At 30.5% G+C, this 14,970-nt stretch overlaps 1 protein-coding gene across 3 annotated transcripts in view; it reads right to left on the bottom strand.

Moving 5' to 3' along the window:
* BRINP3 (BMP/retinoic acid inducible neural specific 3) overlaps positions 1–8,149 on the bottom strand; it is a gene marked incomplete at both ends in the record, with an annotated part of 359,541 nt that extends 351,392 nt beyond the window's left edge. The window contains one exon of one of the 3 annotated variants that reach the window (XM_081299771.1): positions 7,884–8,149. In XM_081299771.1, coding sequence (XP_081155897.1) covers positions 7,884–8,149 — 266 coding nt within the window. The remainder of the gene's footprint in view (positions 1–7,883) is intronic. The other 2 variants (XM_081299772.1, XM_081299773.1) reach the window with 2 other exon arrangements.
* Positions 8,150–14,970: the final 6,821 nt, after the last annotated feature.

Raw genomic sequence — 14,970 nt, 5'->3', positions numbered from 1 at the left:
GTGGGGACAGACTCAAAAAATATGATACTATCCATTCATACAGTACTTTGTGGTGTTGTGAACTGGTGCTTTAACAATAAATTTTCGAGAGAACTATTTCCAAATACTGTAAAATATCTTGAATATTAATATTCAGAAAGCATTTGATAGCTCTTTAGTAATAATTGGAGCATAAAATATTTATTTTACTTTATAATCAGTTATTAACTTTTATCCTTAAACTAAAACAGTTTATTAATATTTTCCTAATTTGTTGGTATACATTTTATATTGCATTTATCAGGATATTGAAGAAATAAAGGAAATATTTAGAAATATATGTACACATTTTGTAACTTTTATTAACAAGTATTCATTGAGCATCTGTGTATTATTATATATCTTCTTTTATCTGAGGACAAACTTCTATGAATAAACATTGCAAATTAGTTGATGGAAGAACCTTCTCATTAAGTAAATTTTACTGGAAATTTCTTATATTCCAAGGTAGATTATGGAATTTATATTCCTACTAAAATAATAGGCTAATTTTTAAATTTATGGAAAAAGAAATCTTCAAAAAAATTTAATATACTTCTGTAAAATAGTGGTCTATTGAATAAATAAAATCTATTCTAAACAAAAAATACTTCATATAACTTCTGCATTAATTTTGTAGAGTAAAATATGAAGGCGAGCATCTAATCTTCTATTGTTATTTGTATAAAATAAAAGAAGTAGTATCTAAATCTGAATCTTTCGACTAATTTTTATAGCTTGAAAATTTTTTAAATAATGCAAATAGCAGTATTACCTTAATTATTTTATATAAAATAAAAGAGTTATAATAAAGGTGATTTTAGTACCACTTTTTGTTTAGAGTGACAAATAATACATGGCTTTTCTCATTGGAATCAACTCAAATACACACACAAACCAACACATATACACATACATACACGCATATATACATACATGAATAGAACCAAGGAAACTCCCAAAGAAACTCTATTGCTCAATTTATTCCTGTAGTTTTTAAGCTTTGAATTTTTGGAATAGAACATTAAAGAAAATACATGTTAGCTATTCAAAAGCCAGAGAGGAGTGACAACAAAGGAAGACAACATTGATGATTTCAGCAATTTTAGTTGGAAGAAGACCACAGGGATAAAGACAATGAAAAATTACAATGCTTGATGAGATGGAACTAGATAGAGAAGATAATCAAATAAAGTATTTGTTTAAATGCCAGAAACTCATAATTATTAATTTCCCTCTGTGAATAGTTGTATCAAGTGGCAGTCCAGTTCATTTTCTCACTGTAATAGCAATAAATGTGCATACTTTATTAAACTGAAAATTATTATTTATATCATAATTATTATAAACACATTTTCATATACAATCATGACATTATTGATAACCACATATAATAACAGTTCCTAAATTCTCAAATTAATGTTTTTATTCCTAAATGAAAATTTTCTATTATTAACTTAAGGGATAGTTAAGATGTGAAGTCATATGTACATTTCAATTGTTAATTAGAATTAAACACAAAATTTAATATTAATTATGTTGTTTAGTCTCAAAACTAGATGAACTACTAGAGTTGTTGAATGAATATATTGAAACAATTTTGATTTTTTTCTATGTGAAATCACTACATAGAATATTCTACTTCATTTATCAATGACTGTAAACTGTACTAACAGACTAATGGAATGATGTATAGTAACTAAACAAATCAGGATAAATAGCCTTTTCAGTATAACATAAAAAAGAGAAAAAAGAGTGGCATGAAAGAGAAGTAATCACAAAGCTTATTTTCAAATGTACATGAAAGAGAGAGTAAGAGATTGTTAGATATTATGTTTAGACGAGTATTTATAAATGACTTTTGCAAAAAAAGAGACAAATGTAGATATAAAAAAATCACAGTTAATTTTTGTTAAAAAAAGCTTATCTATTTGTTCCAATATGTTATCATTTTGCTGTTAGTGTTAGAATTGAATTTTACAGTTCAGAGGATAGCACATCCATACTTTTACAAATGAGGATGTCAAGGACTGAGAAATTTTGTCACAAACTGAGTTAACACAGTTCATTAATGGAAAAGAGCAAAAAAATTCATACTGCCTTGCTATTTCATTGGGATGAGAATCATTAGAATGTGAATTATTAGAGTTGTTGGGAGATCTTAATGACATAATATGTGAAAGAACCAATGAAATATTGAAGACAGGGTCTGGGGTCGTGGCTCAGTGGTAGAGCGCTTGCCTAGCATGTGTGAGGCCCTGGGTTCCATCCTCAACACCACATAAGAATAAATAAATAAAAATAAAGGTATTGTGTCCAACTACAACTAAAAAATAAATATTAAAAAAAAATTGAAGGCACAGTATTTAACAGTCTCCTTTTACCTTTTCGGCACCATCATAGGTGAAATCAGCTGAAGTGTTATAAAAAAAAAAAATATATATATATATACACACACACACACACACACACACACACACACACACACAGAGTATTGTAAATATATATATTTAGACATATAAAAGTATTTATATATGTATATATACACATTTATACATGTTCATATATTTTTATATATACATAGATTTATATATATCCTCTTACATAAATCTGCTTTATTATAATTATTTTAAAAGTGCTAGACTCAGACATATTCATTTATTTAAAATTTTATTTTTTATTTTTATTTAAATAATTCTGGTAAATTCTCAAAAATCTCATTGGTAATTATTTGGAAGTGCTTTTTAAATAACTTACGACATAAATATTTTTAAATTATTATGTCATAAGTTATTTAAAGTGTTTTTTAAATAACTTGTGACATACTATTTATTTATAAAATAAATAGCAGTTATTATTTTATCTGATCATGGGAATTACACATACTCATTATAGAAAATCCATAAAAATTTCCATTGGAGGTAATGCAAACATTTAGATGTGTTACTTCTAGTCTTCAGATTATACATGTATATATGCTGAAATGTAAAATAAATCAAAATAGTTTGATTCTTATTTTCTCTTTTCATGTTTCTCTTTTCATGCATTGTGTGATATTTCTTTTGTTGTTTTTGCCTTTTCTTTTTGCTAAACTTTGAAGAATCGCTGAAGCAATTTTTCACAATAGGGTATTTTTTTAAAATAAAATCACATTTAATTCCCCTAAAATTCTTTGGATTTTAAATTTTATGAGCAAATGAATTAAGTTCCTTAATTTTATATTCTGAATATATTAATTTAAAGCTATGAAATTAAGATTTTTGAGAAATCCAAAATGTAGGCATATATTGATTTAATTAAGAATTTTAAAATTTGGGGGGTTAGAAGAAAAACAAATTACATAAATATTCAAGTATTATTTTAATAAGAATAACTCATGTTAATTATACAATATTCTACAAATTAATACAATGTTACTAAATTCCATAATCCAATTATCTGTTTTAGCACTGCTACACTGATTTTGTTGTAGTCTACATCATTCATGAAGAATAAGAATGGTAAATTGCAGTTTCATGTGACATCTTGTATAATTTATTATTCAGTACATAGTATTATATGGCATTTAAGAAAATTAATCATCTTTTTACTTTTATTTTATGTATAATTTTGTTTTAGGTAACATGGGTATATGTAGCATATTCAAAAATGTGAATCTATTTATAATACTTGGAGCTTAAAATACATTTATTGCATTAATTATACTTTTGGTTTTCCTTGAAGTCACCTTTTTCCAAGTTTTATATTTTTTTGTCATTTTCATTATTTTAGATCTCTTAAATGTTAGTTTTTATTTGTGACAGAAAATTTTAAGATATATATGACACCTTCCAATATCTAGCAGTTACTCCCTTATGATTTGCAATAACAGTATATACTAATCTTTTTCTACTTCCTCTGTTAAAAATTTAAGTTAATTTGAATTTTGACTATTCTACGTTTTTTTTTTTTTTTAGTTAAGTACATCCCACATTTTGCAGGCACATATTATTTGGACCACTCCTCTTTTTACCATATTATTCTAATGTACTACTATCTCCAAACATGGTGAGAGAGATGGATCACTTGTGCTGTGGCTATATCACAAAGAATACCAGCATAAGCATCACCCATTTAAGGAATTGAATATTGTTATTACCATAGAAGTCCCTCATCTTTCCCATAAAATCCCATAATTCTCCCTTCCCCATAAATAACCACAGTATTGATTTTGGTCATGTGCATTTCCTTGCTTTCCTTTAAGTTTTATTAAGCATCTTTTACTATACATATCTAAATGATATAATTTAGTTCTGTCTGTTTTGGAAACCTGAAATAAATAAAATCATATATAATTTTGTTCACATGTGAGTTTTTCTTCACTTGACTTTCTGTTTCAGAGATTCAACATGCTGCTACTGGTAGCTATGTCCATATAAATATATCTGAATTGACTGCTGCTTTTTAATGCTTAATGCCTTATGTTTCAGAAAATCCTTAAGTATCCCAATGTTATAATGGTATTTTGTTTTTTTCTGGGAACAATATTTTCCTTTCCATCTTCCCTCTTTAGATCCTTCTTTCGGACAAAACAGATTTACATATATGGTATGAGTAATAAATCCAATTTCTGTTTTCCTTTATGTAGATACCCATAAGAAAGAAGCATATATTCCAAAATTCACATCATATATGAAGTGGTCATATATCTGAATATCTTTTCTAGGCTTTTAGTATATCTTATCCTTACCAAATCAACTTGTAAATACTTTTTTTTCAGAGAACATAATTACAAAGATCAATGAAGCATAACATTTCTTTCAACTGTCTTCTATTTTTACCAAAGTAGGCAGGATTCTTCAAAAAATTACTCTGAGAAAACAAGCTAAATTGTAGTAATACCATATATTTGTAGTTATTTTGAAATATAGTAAGAAAATCATCACCTTATTTTCATGATTTACTTACATGAGTGATTAAACAAAGGATGTAGAAGAAAAAAATTGTGTGACCATATCTTTAAAGATTTACATATGTGAATATTTATTTTATGGTAATAAAAATTGCAAGGCTATGACCTAAACATTCATATTATTGGTTTAAGATATCTGTATCTAAATTTGTGTCACTAAAAAATATTATTTTTCCTAGCCTATACTAGTTAGGCTCACTGTCCAAGTGTGTTTCTATACTGTAACTATAAATCAAAAGTAGTCCTATATGATGCTTCTGAGTGACAAAATTTCTCCAAGCATAGCTAAAAATGAGAATACTTTCCCTTTACCTTTGAGTGCCTGATTCTTAGGTTCTATTATCAGTTTGTAGGTAAGAGGAATATATATATGAAACCCAATAACAACAGAAATATTAATATTCACACTATATATCCTTCAATTCTGTGATCTGCCAAGATCTTAGATATTATGCAGTTTCAGAAGCGAACCTGAAAATACTTTACATACGCATTACTTCAAAAATACAAACGTAAGCCCTATTTGTTGACCAAAATGTACTTTCTTGAAAAAGACAAAAAATGGTTTGAATATTATCCCTACCTATGATCCTAGTAATCTTTGATAATTGTTATCTTATTGTTCTGTTTGTGATAAAAAGTAAAATATTTGCTGGAAAATGTAATGAATGAAGAAAGACAGCTGAAAGAGATTTGACCTAATTATTTTAAAAGGCTTAATATGTTTCATAGTCATAAATAATGTCTTTCAGATATTATGTCAATTTAATATGCCACATGACGATTTTATGATAGTAATAACAAGCACTAGCAGAATTTGGATGGTCAGTTTAGGAGATTACACATTATTTTTTTAAATGGTAAGCCAAGCACTTAAATGTGGGAAAATATTGTTTCAATCTATGTGTCTTAATTATTTACAAATTCCATAACTGTATCTTAAAGCACACATTTACGAAAGATAGTCTCTGATAATTTTTTGAAGAATAAAAAAAGTCAAAAATAAAAACAAAGCTAGAAAGGTACACTAATCCAGGATTTAAGACTCTGTAGCCATTCAAAATAAGGTTAACTGCCTGAAGAAAAATTTGAACTCATTTTATTTTATAGTTATGCATATAGCCATCTCTGAAACTTAAGAAAATACCAGTTGGACAAATGAAATACTTCATTTTTATCAAGTCTAAATTAACCCTATTAAATAGATTATATTATTCATTTTATAGCAACCACCAGTGATCATAATATCATTAGAAATGTTTAAAAGCATTCATTAGAAGTTATAGCCCAGCTGGGTGTAGCAGGGAATATCTTAATCCACTGTTTAAAATTGTATTTAACATCCATACATGTTTGGTCAAGTTCCTGGGTGAAGAGAGGAAGGATAGGGAGTGCAGAGCTAATGAGGGCTTTAGAAATAGAGTCCCACTGGGGCTAAATAGGATAGATGAACCTTGCAGACAAATCCCAAATCTTTTTTTTTCATTACCTTTTCTACTGTGATTCAAATAATGCCTCTTTTCTATTCAGCCCATAACTTCTAGAAACATGTCAAACCATGTTTGCAACTCACAGCTGATAGACCAATAAGCCAAGCCTTAGCCATCACACATAAGACAACACCTCAGACCTCAGAAAGAGATGCCAATAAATCATGCAGACTTGCTCTGTTTGACAGATTGTTAAAAATACTCTTGCAGAATGCTGAAATATAAGACCTTCATGCAATCTTAAATTCAAGTAACTTTATACAATCTGTAAAGAGACACTGACTAACCCACTAAACACATACACAAATGAAGGAAACACAAATCATGATATATTTACTATTTCTGCTAAATTTAGGTGAAAAACTTTAGTATTTGTCATTTAAATTTTAAAAAATTTGATTAAGTATTTTTTTTCCTTTTTAGACATGCAAAAGTGCTTTAGACACATGTAATAAGAAATTTCTTATTTTTAAAAAGGATGGCAATTATTGCCTGATGCTTCATGGAAATGGTTCAACACACTGTCATCTGTAAATATCAATCGATAATAGGATTGATAAATTTCTCACAGTGATGAATAAAAGACGGCATACAGACTGAAGCACAGTGCCCTCTGGTGCGCATACAACATAAAATAAAAGATTATGTAGCAGTATATCCATAGCACACACAAAAAAATGCAAAACAAAATTTCCTTCTCTATAAATGCCAACCAGTAACTGGGAATTGTAAACTTCTACCACTAAGAACCAATTCAAAGCTATAACTGGAAATAAAACATTCTTTATGGCAAAGATCAATACAATCTAATTCACTGAGGCAACCACTTGTACACTCCTCTACTTAACGGATTCACTGGGCTTTGCAGAAGCAGGTAGTCTTTGTTTGATTTAATATCCGATTTCTTCTGTAAAACTTATTTAGATTTCAAATATGGAGGAGTAATAAAAGTTAAAAGTGACTTAATCCCTTTTTTTCCTTTCATCTTTGCTATCATAGACTATTCATCTATTTCTTTTCATTCGTTCCATTACTGTTTCCTACAAATTCTAAATGTACAACTATTTTTCAGGAAACAAATGAATGACTAGTAAAAGATTATCATTTGACTCACATAGATAACAGAGAATGGTGTAAGGTAGAAAGGAAAAGCAATACAAGAAAATTCATTCTCAATTTTTGGATAGTTAAAATGAGAAACTCTGCATTAAAGTATATTGGCATTTACTTTAAGACAGCCTTCTAAAATTTGGGAGTGATACCCAAGTGGTCACCATTACCTATTTTTTTTTCTCATAGATGTCACATCTAAAAGAAATATTTTAAATGGTGAGAAAGCATTACTATGGTGCATAGTCAATAATAATCCTTCTGAAACTTTCCCTTAGAGAAACTTATTTACACACAACCTTCAAGGATGATATCTCTGTAATTGCTTTCCCTTTGCTTCATACCTGTATATCTTGTATCTTGTGCTAAATCCCTGCCGGCTTCTGTCCACAAAATCTGTGTATTCCTGTGAGCGATGGAAGGGTCCCTTATCAGAGAGGAGCCAGTCGAAGGGGCTTGTGGCATGCTGATCCGAAACAGCAGCAACCGCTAAAACCCAGCAATGAAGACTCAGTGCTATCCACTCCCATAGAGCCATCAGAGAGAACAATTCAGCACCAGCTCTGCTCCGCCATATCATGCTTCCACTGGGGATTTAGAGCCTTCATTCTCTTAGCTTTCCCTCAACACCTAGACAAAATACACAGGCAATTAGTTAGCCCCTGGAAGGTTCTTTTCTATCAGTTAAGGTGCTGAAGTGACTAGTTTATTCTTTTTTTTTTAGTCTAATGTAATTGTTTTAAATTAGATAATAACAACTGAATAAGAAGAAAACTAAAACAACTTATTTTTTTCAGAGCTATATATTTTAAAACATTTTTTCCTTTTTTATAATAATGAAAAAATAAGTTATTGCATCATAACAGATCGATAGCAATGCCATCCAGTGGATCATTAAAATCTATTGAGCAACAATCAGAACTTTCAACTAATATTCATTTTTCTGCATAAATGTTTTATAAATTTGGGTTCCTTGGAAATAATACATTTAAATACCTAATTAATTTTATTGTAAATTGTGATAGTTATGTTTAATTGTTCATTTTACAGTTATTTTAGGGAAATACATCAGAAATTATTTAATATTATTCAGTATCGAGATAAACATGGAATAAACTTAATTCTAAGAATACATTATTATGCAATATGTGTGTGTTCACATATATGTTTATCTATTAATATAGATACAGATATAAATAGATATAGATAGATAAATAGATAAATGTATGAATGTGTGAGAGTGGATGAAGCTGGTGGAAGATATTTGCATAGAAATTCTTGTTCATTATTCTCATTGGAACAAACTATTTCCCTGATTATTTAAACGGAATCATAATTAAATAATTAAATTATTCCTATGTCCTTTAACAGATTTAAGTGTGCACAGTCTCTTAGTCATAAAATAAGTGGTAGTACCTGAAAATTTTTTAAGAATACATAAATTAAAACAATGCAATTTGTTCATAAACTATAAAACCACATACATTGTATTATAACCATCCAAAAATAAAGTAGCAAGAAGTATGATGGCAGTGTATAATCCCAGTGTGAAATGGTATAAATAAATTTATGCAAAGTTGTCAATGCAATGTCTATACACATGAAAGGTGCTAGAAATATCTGAATTCAATTTTACTTTCCTTCCTCATCAATCATTTAAAATAACATCATTAATAACAGATACAATTATGGAGTATATAGATTCTGCCTAGTAGGAAAGTTCTAATTGGGATAGTTTTAGCATGATCTTTACAATACAAACAAATTCACAAAAATTAAGAAATATTTTAGCTACAGTAGCTACCAAGATTCTCTAATGTTCAGGTAAGGACACTGATAGTTTTAATTTTCTACTGTATTCTTATAATTTTTTGATATGAGAGGTATGCAGCAATAATTTTGTAATATACTATATTCCAGAATAACCATATGAGTGACTTAGGTCATCAGATTCATAATCTTACCAACTACAAAATTAAAGGAATAATATCCACAATATATATGAGTTCCCCAATCTCATGAATTACTCTGATGTGGCAATTAAGGAATACCTTCTTTTGGAAACAACATAGGATGTCTTATACACAAAGACATTTTAAAGAGCGATTTATCATTAAGATTTGGAATAGGAGTTGTGAGTGTTTGGACTGCCTTCATGGTGTACATGGCACTATCAAATGAGTCAAGTTTCAATTTTCAATTCTGCAGAAGAAAATCAATTTTTCAACATATCATTCTTATATGGGAACTATATCATTTAACTTTAAAAATTCTAGTTTTTTATACTTACAAATCAAGAATTATTCATATGTGTAATGGCATATCATAATCTACCCATAGCCAATTAATATTGCTCGTCTTTCTTAAGCACACACACATTTCTATTTTGCTAATCAAATACATTCAAGCTAGCAAAATTTAATCACTGTTACAAAAAGTTATATTTCCTTGTTTCCAGTAAGAATCATTTTTATTTCACACAGAAAGGCAAAATAATTTTTTCAAACTCTACTTGTTTTAAGTTTCTATTTCATACTTAGTCTTAAAGTAAATAGTTTTTAACTGAAAGAAAGTCATGCTATCTAAATACAGCTTTTTTATTGGCAAATATAATTGTGCATAAGGATATTACTGGAAAAAAAGAATTACTTAATTTTAAAATTTTTAAAAACAAATCTATTTTTTTCAAATACATCAACAAACAGTATAGCAAGTATAACATCAAGAGATGGTTTACCTAGTGATTAAGAGATTGAGCTCTAGAGTCAGACTGCCTGTATTAAGGACCCAGCCCACTATCAACTAGATGTTTTACCTCCAACAGGTTGCTTAACTTCTTTTGTGACTCAGATTCCTCAGCTGTCACAGAGGATCAAGTCATCAGTCTGTTACAAAGATTAAATATTTTAATATTTATAAAGCATCTAGACTATTATCTAGCATGTGGTAAAAACATGTGGTGTTTCAAAGAAAATTTCATATTGGTATGAAGCCACAATTACACGCCATCAAATTGAACACAGCTCTTTCTACTGAACCACGTGATTTTAGAATACATACAGTGTATAAAAATAGGATACAATTGACCTAAAATTCTTTAATTTTTCTACATATAATTAACTGAAATCCCACATCTGTTGCTTTCATTATCAATTGTGTTGACCATGTTTCATGGTGTTCAAATTTCCTTATATTTCTAAGTAACTTTTATTTTTGTATATTTAGGGTACACAACATGATGTTGTACAGTACAAGCATACAGTAACATGGTTACTAGGAATGAATAACATGTATCATCTCCTATAGTTACCCATTTTAACATATAGACGGTGGCTTTCCATCTTCTTAAATTATGTGTTAGGAACTACCTAAAAATACAACTAATAAGACTATTACTATCCGTTTTTCATTATTTCTGTTTTTTTGTATTTCTGATCTAGGTACATGTTGTCACTTTGGTTCAGAAATGAATGTTTCTGAAAGGAATGTTCCCTAATACATGGAAATATCAATCCTGTTCAATTTTAAGGTAATTTTTGGCATGTTTTAATATTTGTGTACAAAGTTTTGTAAAAGAGATCTATAATCTGGGCACAATGCCTATAATCCCAGATATTCAGGATGGTGAGGAGGAGGACTCCCAGTTCCAGGAGAGCCTTGGCAGTTTAGAAAGACCCTGTCTCAAAATCAACACCAAAAAGGGCTGGTGACGTAGCTCAGTGGTAAAGTGCTCCTTGATTAAACCACCAGTAGCCAAGAAAAGGAGAAAAAAATTGTAACAACCAAAATAAGATAGCTCACAATAGTTCTACTAAAGTAGGCTTTGAGGGTTTTTCTTGAATTACAAAGCAAGGAGATGGAATTCATAAGGGAAGGATGTAGGCTTCTAGCCATCCAAAGGACAAATGGACTCAGTTTTCATTAACAAATGGCTTAATTACCTGGCCTGCTACAAAAGAAAGGAAATATACACTTGAATCAAACATGTGTGATTACTAAACTCTAAATTATTGCTGAATGATGTTAGTTTCTGCATTTGGCCTGAGTTAATAACTATATTAATCCTTATGTGAGAAATAGTTTTCTAATATACTTGCCAATGATGAAAGTAGTGATTAGAATTCATTAGTGCCTAGCAGAGTGTCTGAATATTTGGAGGTCACCATTGGGTAAACAGCTAAAAGAGATATATTGGTAAGGATTAAAAAGCAATCACCAATTTTCAGTCCCACCAGCAATGTATGAGTGTGCTCTTTTTCCCCACATCCTCACCAACACTTATTGTTGTTTGTATTCTTAATAACTGCCATTCTGACTGGAGTGAGATGAAATCTTAGAGTAGTATTGCTTTGCATTTCTCTAATTGCTAAAGATGTTGAACATTTTTTTCATATTTTTGTTAATTGGTTGTATATCTTCTTCTGAGAAGTGTCTGTTCAGTTCCTTGGCCCATTTATTGATTAGGTTATTTGGTATTTTGGTGTTAATATTTTTGAGTTCTTTATGTATCCTAGAGATTAGTGCTCTATCTAATGTGCTTGTGGTAAAAATTTGTTCCCAAATTCTAGGCTCACTATTCACCACATTGATTGTTTCTTTTGCTGAGGAGAAGCTTTTTTAATCTTAACCCATCCCATTTATTGATTCTTGATTTTAAGTTTTGTACTATAAGAGTCTTTCTAAGGAAGTTGGTGCCTAATCCAATATAATGGCGACTTGGGCCTCTTTTTTTCTTCTAATAGGCACAGTGTCTCTGGTGATCCACTTTGAATTGGGTTTTGTACATGGTGAGAGGAGTTTAATTTTATTTTGTTGTATATGGACTTCCAGTTTTCCCAGCACAATTGCCAATAAGGAAAGCAGTATGGAGAATCCTTGCAAAACTAAGAATGGAACCACCATTTGACCTGAGTATCCCACTCTGGGATAAAACTGGCAGATTGTGACAGTTTTTTTTGTGCGTGTGTGTGATATATACTCAGATCTTTAGATCTAAATACTACTTTCACCTCCTTCACTCATTACACATGTCCACTCAATCTCCAGGTGCTCTGCATTTTCATTCTGAGAATAAAACCTGAGACTTTTTCTCTACCCCCACTTCACTTGATTGACTCATCCTGTGCTCCAACACTACCACCATCACCTCCAAACTGGTTGATTGTGACAGCTTCAAAGGACTTAAAAACAGCATACTACAAGGCCACATCAATGTTTACAGCAGCATCATTCACAATAGCTAAACTGTGAAACCAACCTAATGCCCTTCAGTAGATGAAGGGATAAAGAAAATGTGGTATATATACACAATGGAATATTATTCAGCATTAAAAGAGAATAAAATTATGGCATCTGCGGGTAAATGGATGGAGTTGGAGAGTATAATGCTAAGTGTAGTTATCTGATCCTTAAAAACCAAATGACAGAATGTTTTCTCTGATTTAAGAATGCTGCTTCATAATGTGATTGGTGGGGCGGGGAGCATGGGGGAGGATTAGTTATATAATTAACATGGCAAACTATTTCTTCTTTTATGTTTGTGTTTAGACTAATTATTGCTCATATCTAGATTTTTTCCTCAGGAAATAAAACCCACTCAAGAACTTGAATATGAAAAAAAGTTTCATAAAATAACTGCATCAAATGTATTTCTTTTTTATTTCAAATAACATAAAACACATGGAAAAGTTAAAAGATGCAGTAAACACATATTCTCCAGCTATATTCACCAATTGGTTATGTTTTATTGCACAATTTTCTCTCTCCCTAACCTGTATAAATTTTTTACAAGTTAGGCAAAGGACTAAAGAAAATTGACTTGCACATGGTCATACAACAATTTTCAAAATCCTTGTCTTTTTTTTTTTGGTGCCAGAAATTGAATTCAAGAGTGCTAATTACAGAGCCACATCCCCAGCCTTTCATTTCTTATTTTGAGACAAGGGCCTCACTAAGTTGCCCAGGCTGCTTCTGAACTTGTGATCCTCTGCCTCCTCCATTGCACCCAACTAAAATAAGTTCTTAACTATAATTTTTCAATAGGTTTTCCAGGTAGTTAGCCATCATCTCGATTCCAACTTGACAGAACACATAATATAGAAAATGATAATAAAAGAGTAGAACTGGCTGACGATGTATCTCAATGGTAAAGTGATTACTTCGTTTGCAGGAGGTGCTCGGTTTGATTCCTACCACCATTAAAAAATGCACTTATTAATCACCTGTAATGTGCAAATTCCTGTGAGAAGTTTTGAGTTGGAGGTGGACCACATGTATGAATAATACATACTAACTTACTGCGAAGTGAGGAAGGCCATACTTAGCATGCACTGACTATGATCATACATGTTAGATACCCATATCTTTATTTGCAAAAATTCAATAGTATTCTAACTTTTTTTTCTTTTTGTGATATATACTCAAATCTTTAGATCTAAATACTACTTTCACCTCTTTCATTCATTACACTCCACTGAATCTCCAGGTGCTCTTCATTTTTCATTCTGTGAATAAACCTGTGACTTTTTCCCTACCTTCACTTCATTTGACTGACTCATCCTGTGCTCCAACACTACCACCATCACCTCCAAACTGGTTGATTGTGACAGCTTCAGAGGCAATCTTCTGAACATCTAATATGGCTTACTCTAATCTGTTCTTTTTACTACACTTAAAGTTTTCTTACTAAACAGTTAAATCTGAATATATCATTTCTTTACCCCACCTAGGTAACTGCAGACTTTGCCTTCTGGACCACATCTACATTTTGAAATAATTCATGAAACTCTCTTCCTTTGCTAAATTCGTTATCTGCAGCTTCCCTATGTGAGTGCATTGTTACCATCATCAACCAAACACCAACTTGCCTCAGTCACAATTTCTCAAATTCACCTTTCTCTCTCAGAATCTTTGCTTATGCTGTTTCTTCTGTGGGAAATACCATTTCTACTTGGACACTTTCTCCTCACAAATTTGACTTACCCTGGAATCCTTAGTCTAGATTGCTACTTCATCCACAAAGCTTTTTACAACCTTGCTGGGTTGTCTGGTCACTTATTATGGCACATTTACACTGAATGTTTATTTCTATGTTTTGTTTATTCACATGCATATCTTTCTTCCCAATGATTACAGTCATTTCAGGGTAAAACATTTTTTTCTTATTTTAATAGGAATTGAACATTGGTTAGCAATGTTCCTGACATACAGTGGCTTAATAAGTATTGGTTGAGTGAATGATGAAATGGTGATTAAGTGCTACAGTGAAGTATAATGAGCATTTTGGATGACATCTGAACTAAACTAGAGGAGGACAATACTTTTGAGAGTTGAAGATATTGAGAAAATGGCATTTTGAGACAATGCTTTTTATGTCCACATTGGAAGCATAAATGACATGTT

Source organism: Spermophilus citellus (assembly GCF_964194105.1).
Source record: "Spermophilus citellus genome assembly, chromosome: 6".
NCBI lineage: Eukaryota > Metazoa > Chordata > Mammalia > Rodentia > Sciuridae > Spermophilus > Spermophilus citellus.
The sequence above is the reverse complement of the archived record's forward strand: the minus strand, read 5'-3'. Positions and strand labels throughout refer to the sequence as shown.